The following is a 27,211-nucleotide window of genomic DNA, read 5'->3' as shown; positions in this document are numbered from 1 at the left end:
CGTCCATGGCAGAAATCTGCGGCAGCTAAGATCCATTATGTTGGGCTAATGGGCTCTCCGTAATTGTGTTCCTGAGATGAACCGAACATGTTTTGGTTTCCCCCCATTCCGTTTACATTACCAGTGTAATTCGATACCATTTACGTTTACGTTTACACTGTCAAACCAAACACCTCCACAATCTCAACTCTCACGCATGCGTCTGGGACGTGACTGTTGAAAGTAATTGAGATGTACACCAGAAAGACAACGAATGATTCAATTGTTCTATTCCATTAATATTCACAGTTTATATACAAGGGGAAGAGACGTGAATATAGGTCACGTCTGTTCGAAGAGGTGCGAGGAAGAGTTATGTCTGTTGACAAACCAACCGACACAGAGAATTACATGCGGGAGGATTATCCCTTTAATTAAACATATTTAATTAAATCCTAACACTCCCCCTAATTTTTCCTTGTCCTTGTGCTTGGTCATCTCTAGAATCATCTTTAGAATCATCTCCTCTAAAAACTCCGTGGGAAAAATATGAGGAGAGTAGTGTGTATGGTATGTTTCTAAAACTCCTTAAAAACCCAGTGAGAAAAATAAGGAGAAAATGATGCAACATATAATGATTGGATATGCTGTTAAAACTCCTTATAAACCTATTGGGAAAATCAGGAGAAAATGACATATAATTGGTATTGTCTCTTTGTTAACTCGTTATGTGAAAACTTTGTAAAAGGGAAAACCCATAGAGTTTAGAGAACAATATATGTCGTATATATTTTCCTAAAAATCCCGGTGAGAAAAGGAGAAAGTATGACATATCATCTTATGTTGATATTAACTCATTAAAAACCTTGATGAGAACCTGTGTAGTAAACTCATAAAGGGAAAGAGTGTAATATGATGCTTTGAACATGATTAGTTTAGAAAGATACTTTCCCTGATTCTTGGAAATTTGGAAGTCGTCGCATACCAATTCCATAAATACTTCTGGAATGTTGAAGTTGGTAGAAACTTCGTGAACAAACCAACAAAATTATTGTGTGGGTTGACTTGCAAGATGTTTATTCGTCAACTCTTCTGAAGTTCATGGAGATAAAACAATCTAGAGTTAATATGTTTAGTGATATTGCTCTTGATGTATCATGTTTGTATCCATGCAACACAAGCAACATTATCTGTGTAGATAATGGTTGATGGTTCAAGAGAACCAATACCACATGCCTGATGTATGTGGTTTATCATTCCATAAAGCTACATGCGTGTACGAGGCCTTGTATTTTAGAATGATTGGTAGATGTAGTCACCAGTTGTTTCAAAGACATCAATGGAGTGACAATTCTACCATGTTGATACATATTGTGGGGATCATTCAAGTAGCCATCATCAGTGTATCTTGATGATATTGGAGTTCAGATTTCTCTAAAATTACAAGAATATGTTAAGTAATGTGTGGTGCCTTGGAGATATCGAAAGATATTCTTGATTCCCAATCAATTATGTTGGTGAGGCCAATGGCACTGAGATATGGAATTTCAAGTCCCAACATCCGTTCTACATTATCCCGTGGTTTGAATGAATCTTTCTCTACGTCTAGAGACTGAACAACCGGTATGGGAGATGGATATTACTTGTCCATTTTAAGTTTCTCCAATATTTATAATATAGGTAACTTGGTGTACCATAATACTTGAGTGAAGTAGCTCGACTTGTAATATCAAGCATTGTTTCGGTTTCACCAAATTCTTCATCTCAAATTTTGTCTTTTAGATGATCACGTGCTTCGTCATTGCAAGAGTAATCCTTGTGTATGACAAACGCAAATGGGTAATCATAACTTGCATGAGTAATCCTTGTGTATAAGGAACCCACAACATCGGCTGTACCAAAATATACTAACAATAATAAACCATGTTGTGACTTATTAAATTTACACAAAACATGTTGCATTTGCATTTCGATTCGAATTGTGATTCCATGGGGAACCATACATGTCCGAATCTAGTGATCCACATGGATATGTAGTCACTACATCTATCAACTGCATAGATAGATGATTTTGTACTGTCAATGATATTATGTATCATAAATATGATTCCACTTGCGTTTGGGGATTAGGTCTCAGATCTCTACGTAAATCCGATATTGTGCTACAAGCCTTGCTTATTCACCACCTTGTTATCTCATTCCGTTGCTGGAAGAGAACATACTGAACCGCATAGGGAATTCATTTGGAAGAGCGAGGCTAATTCTGCTTGGATTGCATCCTTCGATTGTTTAAATCCGAGCGAGTGATTTACACTCTACCATGGCCATGGTCTTTGGATCTGAATCATTGTGAAGGATGTTTGCAATCATACAAGAGAAATATTGTCAACATTTGTAGGCTTTAATCATATGATTCTCCAGAATCGATATAGTTGGAGGAAATCTCAAGCACCCATGATGACCCTCCGTGATTTCCCAATACGCGTGAGTCTGAGTGTTCCGATGTCCCAGCTAGTGTGTGCAAGTTGAAGCTGGGTTTTGGAGGTTTCCCTTCCACTGGTTTATCCTCGTTTTACCTTGTTACTTGTAGGAAGCTAGATCCTGATTAGAGGCCGTACTACTCCTCCTCTTTTCAGAGATAAGGAGTTGAATGATTTTTATTGGTACCTCCACTCTTTCGGGCGCATTTCTAGCCGGATTAAAGGATTATGTATCACCTTCTAATCAGTAAATGAATCTGGCAGGTTATTTGCAAAGTGTTGCAAATTTGTGAATCGTAGACGTATAGTCCAGATTCTTGAGTATGTGGATATAGAGAGGAACGTGGAGTTCCAAATGATTTCCTAGCATTCTATTTGGTATTTGAAATCTCCCCTAATGCCTGAAAATATCCATCCTTCAATATTTGCAATCAACGTACAAGTCTATGAAAAAAATCCCCTATGAGGAGTTCAAGGTACTTAGTGACCGACGGAGATCTGTACCCCACATAAATCCCTAATATGTGGGCCTATGATGTACGTTGCGGTAGTGAGATCGGTACGTGTGAAACGCTTCTGAACTTACGCAGATAGGAAATGCTCGGAGGAATTCCACGTATCAATTGCAGAGGGAAAGTACTGCAATATGCAGTTAGTTAGTTAGTGGCGTGTAAAACCGCATGACTCCAGCGTGAAGTTGGTAAATTTCAACTCATTAACAAAGGTCGTGCAAGGAGTCTGGTCCTCTTGCTTAGATATACAACCAACCTTATGTGTATGAACATATGTGACAAAGTGATGAACTTCAATCTTCGAAAGCCATGCATAATTATTGGAGGCACATGAAGAGAATTTTGTATCATTATCTATTTGAATTGATTATAATTCGTTTTTTAGTCCATACAATAGTTGGATGAGATCACAAATATCACCTCGAATGCATTCGATCGAGGGACTTAAGTGATCCAGCTTTGATCTTGAGGTATATGAGAACCTCAAAATGAGCTACATAATATCTGATGATTGATGAAACTTAGCTTCATGTAAATCATGACCAATGGATTGATTTATGTGCAACATGTGCTACGGTTTGGATGTACGTGTAGTACAAACCAAACAATAGAGAGGGTACCTTTTCAAATACTTGTTCCTCATCCATCGGATTGACTCCCGTTGAAATCTATATATCGAATTGCAGAGATTTCGCCATGGAAATCTTTATCAAATATATAGAAGACATTCAATCTTATTTATATCAGAGTGCTGATACAATATATATGTTCTATTGCAACATCATACATGGACATGAATAAATCAATCACTAAGGATATAATGGGACTACTCAAAGTCTCCAAACATGTCGACTGAGGCATACTCAATCATCATGTTCTCCGTGCCCATAGGTTCATGTGACCGCCAGAGAGGCATGTTGTTGCAACGTTCAGGAGGAACGTCTTGCCAACAACTAGCTCCATTGGTGCGGTCTCGATGAAGGTTGAAGTGAGCTTCAAACCTTTTTACCTTAAAGTCATTTGCATGCCAGCAATTGCTAATACAGAAAAACCAGATGTTGTGGTGTGTGGCATTCATGCGTGATATGCGTATAGCATCCACACTCGTCGCAAAACTTAGTTTTGTCAAACTCTACCATGACTTTCACAATCCTTATGATCTCGATGTATGATGTCTTATGATGTACAAGACAATATACATTTTCTCTTCTGTTAGCGGCGTGACTCCAGCCGGAGGTGGATCCTTCGAGGCCTAGATTGCACGCACTATTCCACAAGATGCATGGCCGATCTTTATGTACATGGTCCATGTTGGGTAGTTGTGGCCATTGAGGGCAGAGGCCTCAAATTCTTTTTCGAACATCGTTTACTTACTTAGGTGAACTAGAGATTATTAATTTATAATTGGTAAATCAAAAACCATCATGATTATGTTGTAATGAACTTTGCAAATTAATAAAGATTCAAGACCTTGGCTTAAAATCATCAGTGTGCATAAACCTCAAATTGTTAAGTATAACACTTTGTAGATAATCTCTAAGGAAATTTTGGAGTCCGTTTGATAGCACTAGAGAGTATAATCTGATAGAATTAGTAGATACTCGCAGTTTAGCGGATTATATCATGACTTAATAAAAATGTATGGGAGATTACTTGATAAAGCAATCATGGCAGTGAATATAATCTGCAATGCAATAGATCCACACACTACATATGATCCCAAAACATCAATTTGAAGAAGTCACTTAGAATTTTGCATTTGTCAATTCGTGCTCATATTAAGCCGAAGGCTCAATTAAGACGATAACAATTGGGGGTAATTAATCTCAACATGTAGGAAAATGGAAATATATATTACACCAGACATGTATTATGGAATACATAGTACTCAATAGAAAATACATCGTACTGTTCATGCTGAATACTAAATCAGTAGTATTGCTTGTTGACCAGTTCACGGTACCCAAAAGAAAATTCAGACTTCATAGGACAAGGTGTTTCTACACCTGGGTGCATATGCACCCTTTATTTGAAATGCATATTAAATATATTTCTAAATGTCAAAAAAATACAAACAAAAATGCCTCGTGTATATCTTAACATGTTACATATTCACAAAGTTGTTTCAGTAAAAACCGATATGTTTTGTGTCTTGTACTAAAAAGACAAATTTTTGGTGTTAAAATAGTCTATTTCTCGAGACATTATTTGTCTTTTTTACATAGGGTACAAAAATTGTCGGTTTTACGTGAAACTTTACGTGTACTTATAGAATGTGTCCCTCTACATGCTAAATTTTTGTTCCTAATTTTTTACTTTTTGAAATATGTGTTATACATATAGGGTGCATATGCACCCATGATCAGTTTTGCTTTTCTGGACTTCATATACAAACTTAGCATATTTAGGAGATCTGTTTTTAGCATGTTTTGCGAATTCCCGCAAATCTAGGGGTATTCAAGCAAAACGATGAGGAGATAAGGTTCGTTGACCTTCTCCTGAGAAGTTGCAGACCAGAGGAAACATCCCCATACTGCTGCAACGAGTGTTGCTGGGAGAGAGCTCCGAGACGCGCGCCAGCCGGAGGGTCGCCACCACGAGGGATCCGCTACGCTATAGGAAGCCACGCCCCGTCGAGCACCGCCGGTCGTGAAGACTAAGTCCGCCGCGGCCGCGTGCTCCACGCTGGGAGTGCTTTAGGCTACCTTGTCGCCAGAGTCTCGCTGGAGGCTGCGGTCGCGGCTACGTCGGGTGGCTGCGGGAACGGGCGGCGCCGTGTCCAGTCGTGAGCGCGCCGGCCGCCGCGCCGGGGTCGTGGTCCACTAGATCCTTCCGCTGCGTGGAGCAGCGCCGGGCTGGTGAAGCACGACCGCTGTCGAGGGTTTCGATGGGCGTTAGCCGCTGCCGCCGCCGCCACCGCTGAGGGCAGTTTTCGGGCTAGGCGCGTCGCCAACCGCCGGAGGTCTCGCCGGGGTTGTAGTGGTCGCGGCCGCGAGCGCCACCGCATCGCGAGGAGGCGTGCCGGGTACGCGTCGGCCCTTGGGCGTCTCGTGCCGTTTCGACGCTAGAGCCGCCTCCGCCACGGGCAGTGGTGATGGCGACGAAAAACCGAGGGCTCATCGGAGAATCGCTCTCAGGGGTGGCTCGGCAAGGATGCAATCTGAAGACCGCGTCGAGCACCACCGACGCCGGACCGAGGTCTACAGTGCCTCAGGCCGCATCGTCGATGAGGCCGCTGCCGTAATGGCGAGGTTTGTACAAAGAACACCCGAGGTTACTGCTTGTTCAGATGCAAGGAAAAATGGTACCTTCTTCCCTTGTATCTCATGAACCGAAGGAAAATTTTAGGAAGGATACGTTGTTGTTCTCTGCTTCTGATTTCTCGTTCTTCCTTTTGTTCTTGATGTCCTGATGTAGTGTCGGAGAAGCAGCGACACGATATGCCTGCAGCCAATTTTATTTCTTATACCGATTGTATGTTCTTCAGATCGCTTGATCTTCTCTCAAATCGCTGAGATGTATGAGCGTGCTGATAGTGTGTTGAAAGTAATTAAGATGTAAATGAGAGAGAGACAATGAATGATTCAACTGTTCTATTTATTGATGATTCACAGCTCATATCTCTTTTAAACATTGCTGCACTCTAGGGGCTCAATCCAGGCCACCTGAATCTGGGCCGTCCGTTTCTGTGACGTGGCGCGTTGTGAGCCGTCCAACCTTCCGATCGAGCCATCCTGCCCGTCCGACCGGTCTCTGGGTACTGCTCATGTGGTCCGAACCGTCCAAATCGCGCGAATCCTTTTTACCGGTCGTGCCCTGCCCGCCCACGCGCTGACAAATAGGGCCTGCTTTCCCCGGGGCTCGGTGCCGCACGAACGGGACCTACGTCCGCGCGTGTCGACGTCGTTCCGCACCGCTCGCGGTGGCTCCGGCCGTGCTTACCCACGCCCACCGGGGGCATTTTTGTCATTTCCGTTTTCATTTGCTGCGGGAGAGCCGGACGCGAGCGGTGCGTGCCGGACGTGGCGGCGCCTCCTTCCTCGGACGGGTACAGGCCGGGATGGGCTCGCCGGCGATGGAGGGGCCCTCCTCCTCCGTGGAGAGAGAGCGGACATGGCCTCGCGCTCGTCAATCTTCGCTTCGTTCGGGGCTAGCCTCGGGATTTCGCGTCCTCCGGCGCGCGCGGTGGCCGACGTGCTGCCCCCTGCTTCGTCGTCGGGTACGCCTCTACAGCCGGCGACGTGTTTCCGGTGCCCCTGGGGGCTCCTTCTTATCCGAAGCCGCCTCTCTCCTTGCTTTTCCCCCACCCAGTCCCGCCGCTCGCCTCCTCTTCTTGCTCTTCTTCGCTTCCTCTCCAGATCTCGTCTGGGTTGACCTTGCGACAGCCATGGCCCTCGTTCGTGCCGCTGCTGGTTGAGGTGAGCGGGCTGTAGGCTGCTCTCGTCGGCAGGCTGCTGAGTCTGGGCACCAACTAAATCTCTTGCTTGTTCGTTTTTGTTCTTGCAGGGATCTTCAGCACCGGTTGATTGTTCTTGGAAGGTACTGGCGTCGTCCCGTGCTTTCTAGGAGGTGAATATTACTTTCCCATGGTACACCTTCTGTTGTTCTTGTTCTCATGTTAGCTCTTCTTAGATTTAAATGCTAGATCTGTCCTGCTGCTCAACTCATGGTACTTACTATTCGTCTTGCTGAGTATGGATCCCTGCTATGTATGTTTGCTGCCTTTCAGGTGGTTAATTTGGATCTAGGTTATGATAGATGCTGTAGATCTAGGTTGTTTAGGAGATATCATCAGACTTAGGGGTTTTTGTTTTTTGCTTGTGGGTGATATCGTTTTTCTATCTGTGGAGAGCAAAGACATGCTAACCTGGCTAATTCTTTGCCTGCTGCAAGTGAGATCTCAACAGTGGTGCATCAGTTACAAACGTGATTAGGCTTCAGATACTAGGATGTCGTCAAATATTATCTTAGTTCTGCATCTTGTGGTAAAAGTTGATCTCCTTTTATCTGATACCTTTCTTCTAATTTACCCTCACTACCGGCCTATGGTCCCAGAGCGACCCAGCCTAGGTTTAGTCAGTGTTTGTTGTTAGTATAGCCATCTTCTCGGGAAGTTATTTTAGAGCAGACAATATTAGGGAAGATCAGATACTTGGGACATCCCATCATCATAAGTAAAAGTATGACATGTTACCTGCATCTTTGTTCGAGCATTAGAGTCACTATGGCACTATGTCGCACTTCCCCACCTGAATTAATTTGATGGTGCTTAACAGCAGGTGGACAGGCATATATTCTGTAATCTCAAGACAGATAGTGCAAGTAAGATTCCACCCATAACCTCTAACTGAATCGTACAATACAAAACTAGATAACTAGTGCATGTCCACTGTAGTGCGCCCACTACAAGGTAAGCTCTAGATAGATGGTAGTATAGATTATGAAACCACAACAGTTTTGCAGTATGAATATAACATACAGCCAGTACAAGTGTAAGAGAATCTGAGGACCAACACAACATAGCTGTTATGTTTTCGGAATTGAGCTCCCAACTTTGTCTGATACAACCTGTCAAGCTGGAATGAGGATGAGTAATGGTACGCTGAACCAAATAGAATCAAATGTTAGTGACAACTGTGAATCCATATTCACAAAGTGAAAGTCCCAAAAAAATATTCTAGGATCATTTCGCCATGTGCATCTTCTGCAGTCCGATAACATAAATTGGTACGTATTGTATTTTCTCAATAAGTTGTTGTCGAGAATTGGCAATATTCTGCATGCGACAAATAAGCGCCCATAATTTCATCATATGGCTGCCACAGCAGCCAGCAACAACCGCAACCATAGACGGTAGATTAGCCGTGTATAGCATTGGCCTTTGAGTAGCTTTCAACACTGATCTGCTTCTTTTACACCAGATTGTGCTGACAAGTGCGTTTCTCTCCATAACGAAAATAAAGTCACCGGTTGAAAGATCATCTCGATTCCTTTTCAAGGTCAACATCAGTCGTTTTCACTTAACATTGTTTCAGAATTGGTAGACATTGCATGACTGATCGTAATGCACGACGCGTGGCATCAATTGTCCAGATGCTCAACTAGCATTGGCATACGAAACCCAGAAACATCAGTGCATTTCTTGGATCTCTTTTGCTACTCCCAATCCGATCCTTTACTTTTATTGCTATTGTTGGCTTAAATTCTGTAGATCTAGCTGTTGTGCCTGTTGTATTGCTGAATTGTTGGTTCTGTATCTGTAGGTGTTGTGCCTCTTGTAAATATACCACAAACGTCGATGCTGTTTCTCTGATCAATTTTCCACAGCATAAACTTGTTTTGAAGCCTGGTGTTCCTATAATGCTTCTAAGAAACTTGAGTCAGGCAAATGGTCTGTGTAATGGGACACGTCTTGTTGTCAAGGAGCTTGGCGATCGAGTTATACAGGCTGTTATCTTGACAGGATCCCACATAGGAGATGTGGTCTATATTCCTAGAATTGAACTAATCTCTAATAAAACAAAGTGGCCGTTCCTATTAAAAAGACGCCAGTTCCCTGTGCGAGTATGTTATGCTATGACCATAAATAAAAGTCAGGGTCGGACACTTTCCTTTGTTGGTATATATCTTAAGCAACCTGTTTTCTGCCATGGCCAGCTATATGTCGCGGTTTCCCGTGTAACGTCTAGAAGCGCTTTGAAACTGCTTATTTTGAATGCTGATGGGTCTTGTGGATCGAGACCCGGAATATTGTGTTCCCCGAGATCTACGCTTCTGCCGGTTCACTTTGAGAACCCTGATTCGTATTTTGCTTATATAGTTTGTACTAAGGTTATGCCTTCTTCTCACTGTTCCGTGATCCTGTACATATGTTGCTGCTTTAAGATTTGCATGTGTATGTGTTTCTCTTAGAATATTTCCTGTGCATACTTTCTGGCTCTTTCCTTTACGTAAGGGTTGTTTATTTAGGATATGCTTTTGTTGGTTTGATCTAGAGATTTTGCTCCATGTTACATATTAAACATTCCATACCATTTATCCGGGCTTTTGTGCCTTCTATGAGATTCTTCTTGGGCATGTCTATTTTGTTTGAACTGTTGAGAGGTGATGCATTACATCTGTGTTTCCATGTATATCCATGATATCATTCTACTTTGTTGTGCTCTGATTTTAGGTTTTTTCTGCTCTTTGCATATCATGATCTTTTCGTTTTTCCTGGTATGCAGATGGCTCAGAACCAGCAGATGGGTTTCACCCCGCTTTCTGAGCTTACCCAAGGCAACACACGCTGGTCAGTGCGTGTGTATGTGTCACGCCTATGGCACCACCGTGGTGGTACTGACAATGGACCTATTAAACATACGGACATGGTTTTTCTTGATGCTGAGGTACTTGTCTTTTCAAGTTTAATTTTTGTTTCTCTTATCCGCGTCAGTTCATCCTGCTTTTCTCTTATGTGGCTGTTTTTTGTGCTAGGGGAATCATATGTATGCAGAGGTTCCAGAGAAAATTGTTGATCAGTTCATGGACATGATCAGGGAAGGACACGTCTATGACATCAGGAAGTTCTTTGTTTTCCCAAAGAAGTATGTCTTTCGTCCGGTCGATGGAAAGGTCATGATCAAGTTCACAAGATACACTTCTGTTGTCGAGAGGAACGGCCTGGACGCTCTTTTTCCATTCTGCACTTATGAGCTGACTCCTTTTGGTCAGCTTCCGAAACCTTCGGACATGCCCGAGCGATTCTCAGGTTTCCTGTGTTCCATGTTTCACACGCTTGTTTTTTCCTGTCCGCGGTTGTTACCTCTTGCTCTTATTGTTTATTCCTCTTTCTGTTCTCATAGATGTGCTTGGAGTTATTACTGGTGTTTCTGATGCGGTTCAGTACCATAGTGCAAGCAGGTCTGAGCCTTCCACAAAGAGGATAATACACATAAAAGACTTATCGTGAGTGCTTATCTTGCCTATTGTATACCTTCCCTTCTTTTTACGTCCTTCATTCTTATCTGAGCTCATTTTTTCTATCTGCCCATGCAGTGGAAATCAGCTCAGTGTCATTCTGTGGGGCGAAACAGCTGCTGGTTTTGATGGTGATGGAATTATGGAGCTTGGCAAAACTGAACCAATCATAGCTATCTTTGTTGGGACACTGGTTAAGAGCTATGATGGTTAGTGTTATCTTCCTTCTTACTTTCTTTGTTACGTTCTTCTGGTTTGGTTCTGCCATTGCTCTGTGGCCTGCCTGTGACTTTGTTGCCGTTACAGGTCGCAGGGGTGTCAGTGGAAGTGCTGCGTGCCGTTGGTACATCAATGAGAATCTTCCTGATATTGTCAACTTTCGTCGCGGGTATGTTGTTTTCCTTTTGGCTGTTCAGGTGGTCTGTCAGCTTTGCCTTTCCTACTTAGACTGATGATGTTTTCTTTCCGTTGGCTTATCAGACTGCGTGGTCAAGTGCCAGTCATTGAGCATATCCATCTCCCTGGTCAGACAACTGCTGAGATCCAGGCACAGGTCAACCTGGAGACTAAAACGTTGGAGGAGCTGGTTACTATTGATATATTTGAGTTCAGGGTAATTTGCGTTCTTAGGTTACTTTTCTCTTTCAAATGATCGTGCTTTTCTCTAATATATGTTTATGAATTCTCTAGGATGCTCGTTTTTACTGCACGGCTACCCTTGCCAAGCTGAGTCCTGGACAGCGTTGGTGGTTTTCTTCTTGCACTACTTGCCACAAGACAGCATTGCTGAGTGGTCCTGGTTATAAATGTTCAGATCCCGAGTGTCTGGGCACAGATGCGCTTCCAAGGTACATACACTGCCACATCTTTACTTTCTTTCCTGTGATTTGATTGTTCGTTGGCATCTTCTAACTTTTTTCTCCCTCTTTCTTAAGGTACAAGATTTGTTTCGTGGTTACGGATGGTGAAACTGAAGCTGAGTTTGTCTTCTTCGATAGAGTCGGGAGAGAGCTCCTTGGACTGCCCCTGATCACTCTCTTGCGCCACGGTCATGCGCCTGGTGCGACTTTGGCACAAGTTCTTGAGGCTGCACGTGGAGATGATTCTGTTCCAAAGGAGATCACTTCGTACTCTCGCGACAGTTCCGCTTTGTTGTCTCGATCTCTAACAAGATCTATGGTACCGAGGATGGCAACTTGTCCTTCCAGGTGCATAGGATTGAGGCACCTGTTGGCAAGCAGTCACAGTCCTCTGTGTTTTACCGTGCCTCTACATCTCGCGAGTGGCTCCGGCCCGGTGCAGCTTCTTCCAAGACTCGTTCTTATGCCCGTGGACAAGCCCTCCGAGATCCCTCTCGAAATCTGTTTCATCCGATCTCACGGCTCATGATAACCTCTCTCCACAGGTACAACCTGCAATTTTTGTTGACCTGTCATATAGATGGTTACTTCTGTACCTCAAGCTGTTTGGGTTTGTTCACTATGTCATTGTTTTTGTGATTTTGCTAAGTACATCGTTTGTATTTTACCATACCTACTTTATACATTACAGTGCTGGTTATATTTGTTCATTAGGGTCGCCTTTTCATACCCTTGCAGAGCACTCCTCCTTCCATTATAAAGCCACCGCCGGTCGGTGCTTTGCCAACTGTTATTGAAAGCAATGTTCGACGCAACTCGTTTCCTCCGCCGGTAACTCTCGTGTAGATCGTGTCTTCCAAACCGTACGGTCAAAGGACACGTAGGTTGTAAGCTCTGGATGGGTCATGCTTTGTGGATGTATTTTGGTACCGATATCGCTTGTCCGTTTGCGTGCTGTCGGCCCGGTACTCGATCTTGTCCATGAGAAGGTTTCGCTGCCCGTGGGTGAAGGTTCTGCTTGCAAGTGCTCGCAGAAGATGCTGCGCACGGGTAGCTTTCTTGATTGTGAAATATTTTCCCTGTTTAGATCTGCCCGCTTTCGGTTTTTTGCTAAGAATACCATAGCCTAACCTCTTGCTTTGTAAATTTCCTCTGTAGGACTGAAATGGTTGAACAGGATGCCGTGCTGACTTCACAGGACAAGAAGAAGCAGAGGTATGATCTTACCACTGTAGTATTCCCCGAAAAAGGAGGTGCAATCTTAGACCTATATTAGATTCTATACATTCAAATGAATGTTATTTTTATGTTCCACTAAATTTATCCTCGTGGATAATTGCATATTTGGGAGCATCAACTGTAAATCCTTAGGCTGGACTAGGTATAGGGTCAAATTTTCCAATGTTCAGCAATGCTTTTGCTAGATGAGCTAAGATTTTTTGGTCAGACCCCGCCATCGTTGAGCTCAATCTTGAAAACTTGTCAAACGATCCCCATCGACCATGCGATATTGCTGCATCCGAAGTATCCAATCTTGTCATTCAGCTCTTACTCGAAATTGTCTTCTCCCCACTGTACCTACTTCGCCAAAACTCTGCCCGCCCGTGCTCCACCCAATTAAGATTTAAATGCATCATAGTGTGTTAATGGTACATGGAAGAAATCTTCACCATCTATTTTTTCTAGCAAGAGTTTATATTCTGGCAATGTTGTGCTGGTGCCCTAAGATCATGAGATAGCTAGGGGAATTTAATCCCTGTACTGTATGGGATCCTTAAGATGAAACTATAAGCTTTGGATAGGCATCAATGTGTTAGAAAAATCGATGTATGGCGATACAATGCCCTTTGAGGAAGTTTTGTATCGCCCCATATCGTGTTGAAGTTTTTTTTTAAGTATAATGAGCATGAGGCCATTACGCATAACATTTGTATGTGCTTCCTTATCAATGATCAGTTGTCAGAATCCTTTTGTGAAACTAAGCATCATTCAGAGAAGGTAAAGAAGGTTAGCAATGGTAAAGTCATTAGTTTTTCATGGGACATTACTGCTGGTATTTACGTAGTCCTAAACATTAGTTGATCAATTGTAAACTTCATCAGGATTCTAAGGTAACAATCAGAACCAGTTGACTTCCATTGTTAAAATAAATATGTTTGGCCACTCTATAGAAAATGTCCAAAAAAAAAATGTGTAGAGTGAATTAATCATTGAGGTGAACTGGCACCATGCTGATCCTTAAAATTAACCACTTAGAAGAAGCATCATTCATTCTATACATATTTATTCAGCTTTCATCGTATACAAAAATTGATGTTTATTACTGTCATTGACATTTGGTGCAGGGCTAAGGTCTCTACGCCGGTGGGTGCTTCCCTCCCGGTGGTTAAGAAAAGCAAGAAGTAGAACCGACCCGGACGTTTGGGACCTGGCAACGCGCGAGGTTGACATCTCGTCCACTCATGCATGCATGGCGATTAGCACTTAATATAGCAATTATCTTATACGGCGTTTTCCTGTGATTTGGTTAGGTCTATACGGTGCTTGTACATACGACGACGCCTATGCATCCGCGCATGCTTTAACTGCAACTTTGGTATCTGGTGCAAGCTCCATTTAAAGCCTATCTCCATCCCACCAACCGTGACCTCTCACAGCTCTACCTAATCCTCTCTCTCTCTCTCTCTCTCTTGCTCATAAACACGACCGTGGAGGGAAACGGAGCACGGCAAGGCAACGGAGAATGGGAGGAAGTGCGATGTTATTCGCCGGTGAGGACCTGGATGATCCACTGAAGTCCATGCCTTCACGCTTCTGCCTCCAGAAATTTCCTGATTCCCCATCCATATTGTGACTTATACACAGGTGTGCTGCCTCTTCTTCTATTTAGCATGGGGAGCAGTGGTGGCCTGCAGCAGTGGGCGGCGGAGGCGGTGGCCGGCAGCCGACGCTCCTCTCTAGTTCGACGGCCGGCGGTGGCCCGTAGCCGACGCTCATTCTCTCTACCTAGCTGGCGGCGGAGGCGGTGGCCGCAGCCGATGCACATTCTCTCAGATTTTCTGCCTTCCATTTGATCTCTTCGTGAAGGCAACTTCCTCTATTGTGATTGGAGTAAAAGATCTGATGGGTTCACATGGTGTTCATTCCTTTAGAATATTTTTTCATTTGCACGGATCTTACTTCAACCTGTGCATTGAATTTTGTTTGCAAATTGATTTCGGAATCATGCCTATTTTTCTGTTTCTCTAATCTATCAGTAATTCATGTGTTGGGATTCTAGTGAGATGCATCATGTCGATATCTCATCGGTGAGGATTTGACTCGATTTACTATAAATTTTTGGTTGGTTGTCGTTTTGCATTCATTTTGGTAGTATTTTTTTCTTCAGAATTTGGCTTGTTGATGATTATCCACTAAACTTGTTCTGAATTATTGATGAAATCATGTTGATTCTTGGGGCTGTTGGGTGAATAATTGAGTTTGCCGAATATGATATTCCATTGAATTCATTTTAAGTGATGGTCAATGACACAATTAACTGTGATACTGGTTCACGTTGATTTTGGAAATTCAAAGACCTACGTTGTGTAGGCACTGAAAGTTATATTCAGTTGAATGAATGTTAATTTACAATTGAGCTGGATGAAGCTATTTTTATTATGAGAAAAGATCCTTGTGTTCTTGTAATCGGAAAACTTGGTAATTCTTTTGTCTCGGAGATATCCTGAAATCTTTCAAAATGACCTAAGTAAAATTCAAAAACTTTGTATGCAGATTTTTAAAATCCAGCAAGTAAAGTAGTACATCATTTTTACACGGCAGCCGGAGAGGACAGGTTGGTGAAATGGTTTGTGAAAGGAGAGCTGCCGGGAGGACAGGTTGGTGAGAGTTAATGTGAATGCATGTTGTCAGGATATGATGGAAATACGGATCATATACCTGACTGAAATACGTATGTTGTCAGACGCGTGTTGCTACCTGATTGGGTAGTTTTCATCCTCGCGCGTTGCCAGGTTCCGTTCGCTATTTTCGGAAGTAGAACCCTTTATTACAGGTATAGAGAGCCCCATGTCTACATGTTTTTCGTACTTTGTCTACAACGATGGGTTTGTCGTAATCTGTTTTCCTTGTGGCCAGGGTTCTCTCTTTTGGTGTACAGACTTTTGGTGAGTTTGATTATCTACTAGGGCTATGGACCTCTGCTAGGTCGAACGGCTAGCTGCTTGTAGCTCCGGCTCGCAGAACCAGTGCGTGCAATCCCAAATGATTGGTACGATCTTGAACGGCTGCTCCTTGGCGATGTCCTCATGGTCTTTTGCTCTGTTTGGTTTCTTGCGATTTGCACTCGCATGCTACCATTAGACTGCCCTTGCAGAGATGGATGTCAAGATCAGGATAGGTTGATACAGTTCTACTTCTTCCTTGATTACTTGATGGTTGAAGGCAGTAGCGGAGCCAGGATGCGACAACGCCCCAGGCCATCTTCATACTACAGTGCGCTACAGTAATGCTACAGTGCGATTTTTGCTACAGTGAAGCTTGTGTTCCTCGCTCACGCCCCGGGCCAAGGCTGGTGTAGCCTGGGGCCTGTCTCCGCCACTGGTTGAAGGGTTCTATTCATGTTTACTCTCTTTTCGTGATTACAGGTGCATGTTTGATGAGGCTATCACCTCGCTCTGGCTTGAAGTGAATTGCAGTATCAGCTACCTGTCCATAATATCTAGATGTTCTCCTGCACCTTTTATTATTGAAGTACTTATATTTGTTTATCACTATAACTTGCTTGTATTACCAAACAGTTCACTGTCGTACTGGTTAGTTCTTATGCAACCTACTATATGTAAATTGCGTTTTCGCTATGTGCTTCTGTCGTGTTTCTGTATAAGCCTATTATATGTCTGGGGCTGGTCATCTCCCATTGCTATAATTGTCTTCCCATTGTCGTTTTATGTTATGTGAGCCTGCTACCTTTGCCTAATCAGTGCTGCGGCAGCGCGTCGCTGATACGGAGTACATGTGAGGCTTAGCTTGGATTAGCCAATAGGTTTGCACGTGTTTCCATTGTCCTTTATAAATGTTGTCTGTTTGCGTCCGCACCCACTGCTTCCTTATTGCTTAGAGCATCTCCACTCGCGGCCCCTGAATAGGCGCCGGCACTGCCATATGGGCTGTGCCGGTAGAGCATCCTCTGTTTGGGTATATTGTTGTTTCCACACTGGCACCTCCATATGGCAGATAAAAATTTGTCGCTGGATGTCTCAAAGGACCAGTTGTTGTCGTCGTCCTCCTCCTCCTTTGTTGCCGGCGGCTCGAAAGGTCCGGCGAGGTCGACGAAGTTGGCACCGTGGTCCTCGGCGGACCACACCGCCGCCTGCCGCGGGTCCATTGTCATCTGCTGATAGTCCTTATCGACGGAGCGGTCGACGATGAAGTTATGGCCGAGGAACTCCTCTAGGTTGTCGCCGCCACTGAGGGCCACCTGCGCCTCCACCTCCTTCTCCCACCATTGCTTCTTCGCCGATGGAAGTGGTGGCTCAGCCGTGGCATCCTCCTCCTTGACGCGGACACGACCGAGCGCGTGCGGTCGCCGGTTGCTGACGATTCTGTGCGCGACCTCCTGGACACCGTTGTCCTTGCCGGCGCGCTCTGTAGAGGTGGCGCCTCCGGCGCCATGCACTCCGCCTATGGGAAGCCTCCCACCGGATTGGGTTCGGCTTGGGGGCGCCGGATAAACCTACACGCTGGACCCGCGCGAAAATAAATTTGAAACGCAGGGCTGCGGGAGTATTTTGGCACCGGCACCCCTATTTTCGGGTTGGAGCCTATAGGAGGGCCAATGGAGATGCTCTAAGGGCATCTTAGAGATCGCGCCGGCCAACGCCGACCCCAAAGGCAGGAAAAAGAAGGTTATCACCGCGTAAACCCTAAACCCTAAGCACCACCGCTGCGGGCACGGACCCGAAGAAGAAGGATCCCTAAACCCTAAGCGCCACCACCATGGGCATGGACCCGAAGAAGAAGGTAAGGATCAAGGCATCTATCTCAATCACGGTCTTCCTGTCGTCTACAGAAAGATAAGCTGATGCACAGACTAAATTAGCCAGAGCATCTATAGAAAGACAAAGACACAGACTGAATCAATCTGTTGCGAGTACAGTACAAGCTGTCGCACGGGTGGCACGTTTCCAACGCCGGCTTCACCGTGCCACCGCCGCCAGTGGCGTCGCGAGCGTCCGTTTGCGTCGTCCCGCGGACATATTTTGTCCGCGCGTCCGTTCGCGTCTAGGTGTGCTCCCAGCGGGGCGACCCATTTTAGATTTGCAATATATTTAGAAAGCATAGAAAGTACTACATCAAACTACATAAAGTAGTTGTAGAAGCCTAGACTACTTGGTGCCTGACGGGCCGGCCCCGTCGCTGCGTCCCTCCGTCGCCTGCTGTCGCAGCCATAAGGTGTCTGGAAAGTGCAGCTAACCTGGTGATCAAGGATTTAAACTACGGTCGATTAATGCAGCTACAGAAAGAGAACAAAAAACTGAAGACTGAACTCAAGAAGGCAAAATTTAAAAGCACAAGACTGGGTAGAGGTTGGTTCCTATCTGTTAGACACATGAGATCCTTTGCTTATCAGTTTCATAACATGGCAATATTAGGCTGGCTACTTTGGGGGACAGGAGGTCATACATGATGATGTGAAGGCAGCTTTCTCAAACATAAATAACACTGCGCAAATGCTGAAGGAACGAAGCGCTAGCCTACAGACCAAGCTGGATGAAGTTAGAAAAGCCCCTTAGATGAAAAAGATCGGGTGTCATGGCTATGATCTTTTGTAATATAGTCCTTAGAACTGCTGAACAGAAAACAATGGATTGCCCTTAAGGCTGCAGCTAATCAATTTAGCTCTTTTGTTGTATGTAACGGTAGTATATTGTTCGGTCTATCAACATGTGTAGAGGACAACTCTTATTAGTATGTTCTAATGACCTCTTAATATAATGTACTATGCTTATGTATGCCCCTTCTACTATATTACAGCATTGTTCCCTCTAATTTTGTTCTTTCACAGGGTGTCTTCATTCCTACTTACTCGCCTCACTTTCTCTTGATAATAGAATATTGTGAGAAGGAAAAAACAGATGTCATGTCGCACATTGATACACGTTACAAATAAAGCCCATCAATACTAACAACGGTGGTAGAGGAATGGCGGTGGAGGGTGGCCTCTCCCTGGCCGGCAAGGGAACATCGGTAGATCGGCCGCCTCTCCCTGGCCAGGGGAATGGCGGCGGGTGATGGCCTCTCCCTTGCCTGTAATGGAATAGTGGTGGGCGGTGCCCCCTCCTTGGCCGGGAGGGGAACGGCGGCGAGCGGTGGCCTCTCCCTTTCTAACTCCAAATCGACCTCTTCCAGCCCTCTCCCTGCCACTATGCAGTTCGATTTCACGGTTTGCGCATCCAAACATGAAATAGAATTGGATTCCACCTTTTAATTTCAGCAATTATTCCTTCTTATTTTATTCTGTCACAACGTGTCTTCATTTTCTGCTTGCTCGCCGTAGGCGGGCAAGCGCGCGGCAAGCCGCGCGTTCCTATCTAGTATTAGGAAAAGGGACGTGAATATAGGTCTCGTCCCTTCAAAGAGGTGCGAGAAAAAGTTGTGTCTGCTAACGAACCAAATTAAATCCCAACAGTGACGCAAACCGGAACCAAATTCAGAAGCGTCCGCAAGGGCACACGGCGACTCAGCAAACGCGCCAAACCTAGCGACGCCCAAGCACGACGTGCTGGACCGGCTTCGATTACCGTTCACCGCCCACAGTCCTAGCCCCTAGCGGCAGGCAGTCCTAAAATGCTCCATCTTGCCAGGATGATCGCAGCAACAAAACCCCAGGTAACTTTCATTTCTGAAATAAAATCCACAAAATTCTCTGCTGTAGACATTACTTCTCGCTTTAATATGCATGACAGTATTGTAGTACCATCAAGAAGAAGATCAGGAGGACTCTGGCTTTTATGGACTGACGAGTTGGATATCTCTATTCAGATGGACTCCTTTCATCTCATCCTAGCTTTAGCAAAGGATAAATCCACTAATATTTCCTTTGGCTTAGTTTGTGTATATGGAGACCCTTATCATAATTTTACCAGTACTATTTGGAATCAGGTTGCAGATTTTGCAAATGTCCATAGCAACCTTCCTATCGTATGCTTCGGAGACATGAACAGACTACTACTAAATTAAATGACTTCTATGTGCAGAGAGCTAAGAAAAGCTGGGCTAAAGATGGTGACAGAAACACTGTGTTTTTTCACATAGCAGTAGCAAGAAGGAAACGAAGAAAATCCGTTGTCTCTATTAAAGACGAGCAAAATATAACCCACTTTATGCCTGACCAAATTGCAAACACTTTCGTGCTCTATTTCAGATCAATTTTTGCAACACAAGCAACTCAGCAGGCTGCTCCAAGAATTCCCACGTCTTCTCCACAAAGCAATGATTTCACTGATTCAATTCCAACAAAAGAGGAAATTTGGGAAACTCTTAAAGGTATGAAAAGAAATTCCTCTCCTGGTCCTGATGGTTTTAATGTTGAATTTTATCTAGCCACCTGGGATTGGATAGGAGATGATGTGCACGAAATTGTTAAAAACTTCTTCTACACTGGGAATTTACCTCCTCAATCAAATAAAACACACATTGCTCTTATTCCAAAAAAACTCATATCCCAAGTTCCTGCTGATTACAGACCTATTAGCCTCTGCAATGTTATCTGCAAAATCATAACAAAATGCTTGGCAAATAGGCTTAAGCAACATCTTCCTGATCATATCCACCCCTCCCAACAAGCTTTTATTGAAGGGAGAAGAATCGGTGATAACATTATTATTGCACAGGAAATTACCCACTCTTTTCAACTCTCCTCATGGAAACAACAAGCTTTTATGTTGAAAATTGATCTAGCTAAGGCTTTTGATAGGCTGGAATGGAATTTCATCCTCTTAGCTCTTGCTCGTAAAGGGTTGCATGGTCATTTCATTAACCTCATTCATGCTTGCATCTCGACCCCATCTTTCTATGTCATCATCAATGGTCAATCTTATGCAAACTTCACTAGCTCTAGAGGTGTCAGACAGGGTTGCCCTATTTCACCTTACCTGTTTGTGCTTGCTATAAATGAATTATCCATTCAGTTACAACAAGGTCTTTCTCAGGCAACCTTAAGTGGTATAACCCTTGGACCCAATTGTCCCCCAATCCACTCCCTTCTGTTTGCTGATGACTTACTCATTTGTGGAAATGCAACTCAACAGGAAGGCTTTGCTATAAAACATATTCTTCAAAACTTTTGCCAGCACTAAGGACAAATTCCAAATTGGGGCAAATCAGCAATTATTTTTAGCAAATCTGTAGACATCAATACTCAAACCCAGATTAAAAACATTTTCCATGTTCCTGATATTAATGAAAACTTTATCCATCTTGGTCACCCTTTGATCTTGCCAGCAAAAAATAGATCTGAAGCTTACAACTTTGTTCTAGCAAAATTTAAATCAAAGCTTTCAACTTATAAAGCAAAATCTCTCTCTCATGCTGCCAGGCTAGAACTAATTAAATCAGTTTTCTCATCCATTCATGTCTACTATATGTCTAACATCATCTTCTCCAAGAAATTTCATGCAAAAATCACTGCCATTATTAGGAATTTCTGGTGGACGGGTATTAACAGTGATCCTGATCATAAACCTTTATGCCTTGCTGCTTGGAAAAACATTTGTGCCCCAACAAATCAGGGAGGTTTAGGCATCAGGAACCTCTCCGCAGTCAATCATGCTCTTATTCTAACATCAATTTGGAGAATAGCTGAAAATTCTCAAAGTCAAATTCATCTTATTCTAAAATCCAAGTATTTCAATGATACTGCTATTTGGAGAGCTAAATCAAATTTACCTAAATCTGCCTACTAGACCTCTGTTATGAAAACTCTCCATCTTTTGCAGCAGAATTCCTTCTACCAAATTTCGCAAGGGAACATATCTATCTGGAGCACTCCTTGGTATAGCTCTTGGGAAACAATTTATGATTACCTTATTATCCAGCAGCCTCAATTTAATTATCCTGCCATGGTCAAGGATCTTTGGATTCCTCACACTAAGCAATGGAATGTTGGTCTGATAGACACTCTCTTGCAAAGAAACACAGCTGAAGCTATCAAAGCTGTTAAGATCATCCCCTTTGATGAACCTGATATTCTTTGTTGGAAAGTAACTGCAAATGGCAAATGTAACACTAAATCTGCTTATAAAGCATGTCTGCATGCACTTTTTGATGCAGGTTCTCCTAAACCAACTCCACCTGATGATGCAGCTCTAAACCTGCTGAACAGAATTTGGGATAACAAAGAGCTGCTGCCGAGAATCAAAACTTTTGCTTGGAGAATTATAAGGCGCGTCATCCCAACAGCAGAAAGAGCATCAAGGTATTCCAGACATATTTCTAACGTTTGTTGCAGGTGTGGATTACAGGAGAATGACTCACATCTGTTTTTACGTGCACTTTTGCTAGAGCTGCTTGGTTCCATGCTCCCTGGTACTTAAGAATGGATTTAATTGCTCAAAATGCTCAAAATGTTCATACTACTGTGCTTCAGCTCCTAGCTCTTGATCATCCTCACATAAATATTCCAAACATTTTCACTTTCCTTTGGTGTCTTTGGAAGATGAAAAATGAGAAGCTCTTCAACAATCTGAATGGGAAACCTAATCAAGTAATTATAAGAACTAATGCCTTGCTCAACAGCTTGCAAATTCAAAATAATCCTACTTTACCTGTCAAAACTCCTACCACCCCTGTTGAGCTATCATATTCTGGTCCAAATTTTTTTGTTGATGCAGCTTGGAAAAAAAGAGCAAATGAGCAATCTTCAAAAGCAGGAATTGGCATATATCTCACTTGGCAGAATGGACAACACACAAATGACGTTTTCATTTCAGCAAAGACTTCTCCAGTCTCCACTCCGACCCAGGCAGAGGCAGAAGGGTTGCTAGCTGCAGCAAATATTGTTTCTTCTCTTATGTTGCAGGAACCTTTTTTCTTTACAAGGTGGTCTTGGCATTGAGGTTCTGGAGATTAAAAATTCTTGCCTACTTAGTAAATGGTTATTCAAAATACTTTCCGAAGAGGGCTTGTGGCAACAAATTTTAAAAAACAAGTATCTCTCGCAGAAAACCCTGGCGGAAGTTGAAAGTAAACCTACTGATTCACCTTTCTGGAAAGGACTAATGAAAGTTAAAGGGGATTTCTTTAGTAGAGGAAAATTTGAGATTGGATCTGGAGAGGGTGTGCGGTTTTGGGAAGACAAATGGCTGGGTGATCAGACTCTTGCATCACAATATCCTCAATTATACAACATAGTTCATCGTAAGCATGATACAGTGGCAAATGTTATGAGTTCAACTCCGTTAAATATTGGTTTTCGGAGAAGACTTATTGGTGATAAATGGGATCAATGGGTACACCTGTGCCAAAGATTAATGGAGATAACTTTAAATGAAGAACAAGATAGGTTTGTTTGGGGGCTAACTCAATCTAGGAAATTTACTGTTAAATCTATGTATGGTGATATGATAAATGGACACACCAGATATCTCCGTAAATACCTTTGGAAAATTAAAATCCCACTCAAAATTAAAATTTTCATGTGGTTCCTTAGCAAGAAGGTCCTTTTGACTCGCGATAATCTAGCAAAGCGAAATTGGAATGGAAATACCAAATGTTCTTTCTGTGACAAGGAGGAATCAGTTGAACACCTGTTTATTTCATGTCCTTTTGCTAAGCTTATCTAGCGAGTGGTTTTTGCTGCGTATAATATTCCACCTCCTACCAATATCACAAACATTTTTAGGAATTAGCAAGGGGTATAATCACAAGTATGTATTAGTCCTAGGAAGGGCGGTACATTAGCATAGGTTCACCCACACAACACTTATCAAAACAATGAAGATTAATCAGTTGTATGTAGCGAAAGCACTAGACTAAAATCCCGTGTGTCCTCGAGAACAGTTTGGTCATTATAAGTAAACAAACCGGCTTGTCCTTTGTGCTAAAAAGGATTGGGCCACTCGCTGCAATTATTTCTCTCGCATTTTACTTACTCGTACTTTATTCATCTGTTACATCAAAACCCCCTGAACACTTGTTTGTGAGCATTTACAGTGAATCCTTCATCAAAACTGCTGTCAACACCTTCTGCTCCTCGTTGGGATCGACATTCTTACTTATCGAAGATACTACGATACACCCCCTATACTTGTGGGTCATCAAGACTATTTTCTGGCGCCGTTGCTGGGGAGTGAAGCGCTATTGGTAAGTGGAATTGGTAAGGAAAACCTTTATTGTTTGTGCTGATTTTATTTCTGCCTGTCGCTATAAGTCATTATGGAGAGATCTTCTCTTCAATTTCTATTTGGGAAATCTACTACTACTGCAACGGTAGTGGATGAGGCGCCAGGTGAGGAAGTAATACCATATAAAATACCTATGAAAATTATTGAACATGTTATGGATAACCGCTATGAAGGGGATGGAACTGTCCATCCTGGTGATCATTCATTGTTTTTGCATGAATTATGCGGGTTATTCAAATGTGCAGGTATTGCTATGAATGAAGTTAGGAAGAAACTATTCTCTATATCGCTGTCTGGTAAAGCGGCGCATTGGTATAAATTGCTGAAGAATGGTGATTCTCTTGACTGGGAGGACATTGTGCCTTTATTTTATTCCAAATTTTATCCTCCAAGTGAAATTCACAAAGATCGGAACCGCATATATAATTTCTGGCCTCATGATGGAGAGAGTATTGCCCAAGCTTGGGGGAGATTGAAGTCTTTAATGCTCAAATGCCCCATTCATGAGCTTCCCGGTAATGTTATTATTGATAATTTCTATGCAAGACTTTCTTTTCAAGACAAGACCTTGCTTGGATACTTCTTGTTCCGGATCATTTACACGCAGCAAAGAAGAGTTTAAAAGGGACCTTCTTGATCGGATCCAAGAAAATACCGAAGGTTGGGAGAACGACAAGGATAGAGAATCGGGTATAATTTATGATTATAAATGCATTGAAGCTTTTATGGATACTGATACATTTCGTAATATGAGTGCTACATATGGTCTTGATTCTCAAGTTGCTGCAAACCTTTATAAAGCTTTTGCCTCTCATTATGAATTGCCTAAGAAGAATTTTGATAAGTATCACGAACCGTATAAAGATAAAATTGATTCATCTATTAATAAGAGTGTTGTAGTTGAAACTGCTGATCGTGTTATTCCTGAAGCTTATATTGAAAAAACTCCTTTTCCTGCTAAAATGAAAGAGTACTCTGTTATAAATAGTGCGGTTCGTAAAAGTGAAAAGAAACCCATAGAACCTGAAGAACAAATAAAAGTTGAACCTGCTGTTGCAATTGTTAAAGATCTTGTGACTGAAAATGTGGAGGATGGTCATATTATTTTCCGTGAAGATGCTTCTAATATTGTTTCACATCCTAATAAACCCAAACAAGCTAGTGTTCCTATGCTATCTCGTTAGAATTGGTGATCATTGCTATTATGGTTTATGTGATATTGGTGCAAGTGTTAGTGCTATACCTTATGAGCTTTACACGGAGATTATGCACGAAATTGATTCTTGTGAACTTGAAGATATTGATGTGGTTATTCAGCTGGCTAATAGAGAAACTATTTCTCCAATTGGTATTGTTCGAGATGTGGAAGTTCTATGTGGTAAGATTAAATATCCTGTCGACTTTTTGGTACTTGGTTCTCGCTCGCTAGTGATTATTGTCCTATCATTTTTGGTAGACCTTTTCTAAATACTTGTGGAGCTATTATAGATTGCAAGAAAGAGAAAATTTTGACTAAATTTGCTGGTGAATCTTATGAGTTTAACTTCTCTAAATTTACCAAAACTCCTTATAAAGCTGATTTGCCTAGTAATGATTTTAAAATGGAGCAAGTGTGCATCTATTGTTCTTGTTCCTAATAATCCTTTGCAGCAACATTTGGAGGATAGCGAGAGTGAAGTTTTTAGGAAAGAAAGAGATGAGCTTGAGGATATTTTTCTTCGCCAACCTATTCTCAAGCATGATTTACCGGTGGAAGACTTGGGTACAACACCGCCACCAAAGGAAGATCCTGTTTTTGATTTAAAGCCTTTGCCTGATAATCTTAAATATGCTCATATTGATGATAAGAAAATATATCCTGTTATTATTAGTTCTAAGCTTAGAGAGTTTGAAGAAGAAAGATTATTGCAAATATTGAAGAAACACCGAGGTGCTATTGGCTATACTCTTGATGACTTGAAGGGGATTTCTCCCTCTATTTGCCAACACGCCATTAATATGGAAGATGATGCGAAGCTCGTTGTTGAACCTCAGCGTCGTCTAATTCCTAAGATGAAGGATGTGGTAAGAAATGAGGTATTACGACTTCTTGAAGCTGGTATTATATATCCTATTGTTGATAGTAGATGGGTTAGTCATGTGCATTGTGTTCCTAAGAAAGGAGGAATTACTGTTGTGCCTAATGATAATGATGAGCTCATACCTCAAAGAGTAGTTGTAGGGTATAGAATGTGCATTGATTATCAAAAAGTTAATAAAGTTACTAAGAAAGATCATTACCCTTTACCATTTATTGATCAAATGCTAGAAAGGTTATCTAAAAATACTCATTTTTGCTTTCTTGATGGTTATTCCAGGTTTTCACAAATTGTCGTTAAAGCTAAAGATCAAGAGAAAACCACCTTTACTTGTCCCTATGGAACTTATGCTTATAGGCGTATGCCTTTTGGTTTATGTAATGCTCCTGCTACTTTTCAAAGATGCATGTCCGCTATTTTTCATGGCTTTTGTGAGAGTATTGTGGAAGTATTCATGGATGATTTTTCCGTCTACGGGAATTCTTTTGATAGTTGCTTGCGAAACCTTGATAAAGTTTTGCGGAGATGTGAAGAAACTAACCTTGTTCTTAATTGGGAGAAATGCCACTTTATGGTTAATGAAGGAATTGTATTGGGACATAAAATTTCCGAGAGAGGTATTGAAGTTGATAGAGCTAAAGTTGAAGCTATTGAGAAGATGCCCTATCCAAGGGATGTTAAAGGTATTCGTAGTGTTCTTGGTCATGCTTGGGTTTTATAGGAGATTTATTAAAGATTTCTCCAAGATTTCAAAACCTCTTACTAATCTTCTTCAAAAAGATGTACCTTTTGTTTTTGATGATGATTGTAAGGAAGCTTTTGAAACTCTAAAGAAAGCCTTAACAACTCGCTCCTATAGTTGAACCTCCTGATTGGAATTTACCATTTGAAATTATGTGTGATGCTAGTGATTTTGCTTGTAGGCGCTGTTCTTGGACA

At 42.5% G+C, this 27,211-nt stretch overlaps 1 protein-coding gene and 2 long non-coding RNA genes across 3 annotated transcripts; all 3 read left to right on the top strand.

The window, feature by feature from the left end:
* The first annotated feature begins 7,217 nt into the window (after window positions 1-7,217).
* Window positions 7,218-10,478, top strand: LOC124653928. The gene is made up of 4 exons (XR_006988099.1): window positions 7,218-7,389; window positions 7,478-7,540; window positions 10,198-10,359; window positions 10,448-10,478. It is a non-coding gene; the product is annotated as an uncharacterized LOC124653928 (long non-coding RNA).
* Window positions 10,479-10,495: 17 nt separating this feature from the next.
* On the top strand, window positions 10,496-12,636 carry LOC124656849 (replication protein A 70 kDa DNA-binding subunit C-like). The gene is made up of 9 exons (XM_047195517.1): window positions 10,496-10,721; window positions 10,816-10,918; window positions 11,009-11,139; window positions 11,237-11,318; window positions 11,411-11,543; window positions 11,621-11,778; window positions 11,866-12,057; window positions 12,371-12,425; window positions 12,529-12,636. The coding sequence occupies exons 1-9, from the start codon at window positions 10,496-10,498 to the stop codon at window positions 12,634-12,636; spliced, it is 1,188 nt and encodes a 395-aa protein (XP_047051473.1).
* Window positions 12,637-12,764: 128 nt separating this feature from the next.
* Window positions 12,765-14,200, top strand: LOC124653927. Its single transcript, XR_006988098.1, has 3 exons — window positions 12,765-12,840; window positions 12,949-13,005; window positions 14,136-14,200. It is a non-coding gene; the product is annotated as an uncharacterized LOC124653927 (long non-coding RNA).
* The last annotated feature ends 13,011 nt before the right edge of the window (window positions 14,201-27,211 follow it).

Source organism: Lolium rigidum, chromosome 5, assembly GCF_022539505.1.
Source record: "Lolium rigidum isolate FL_2022 chromosome 5, APGP_CSIRO_Lrig_0.1, whole genome shotgun sequence".
NCBI classification, from domain to species: Eukaryota; Viridiplantae; Streptophyta; class Magnoliopsida; order Poales; family Poaceae; genus Lolium; species Lolium rigidum.
The sequence above is the reverse complement of the archived record's forward strand: the minus strand, read 5'-3'. Positions and strand labels throughout refer to the sequence as shown.

Excerpts from the sequence above, each read along its gene's own strand:
- LOC124656849 (XM_047195517.1), top strand. The coding sequence starts at position 10,496 with ATGGACATGATCAGGGAAGGACACGTCTATGACATCAGGAAGTTCTTT. Across the intron at positions 10,722-10,815 it reads CATGCCCGAGCGATTCTCAG|ATGTGCTTGGAGTTATTACT; the intron begins GTTTCCTGTGTT and ends CTGTTCTCATAG. Across the intron at positions 11,319-11,410 it reads ATTGTCAACTTTCGTCGCGG|ACTGCGTGGTCAAGTGCCAG; the intron begins GTATGTTGTTTT and ends TTGGCTTATCAG.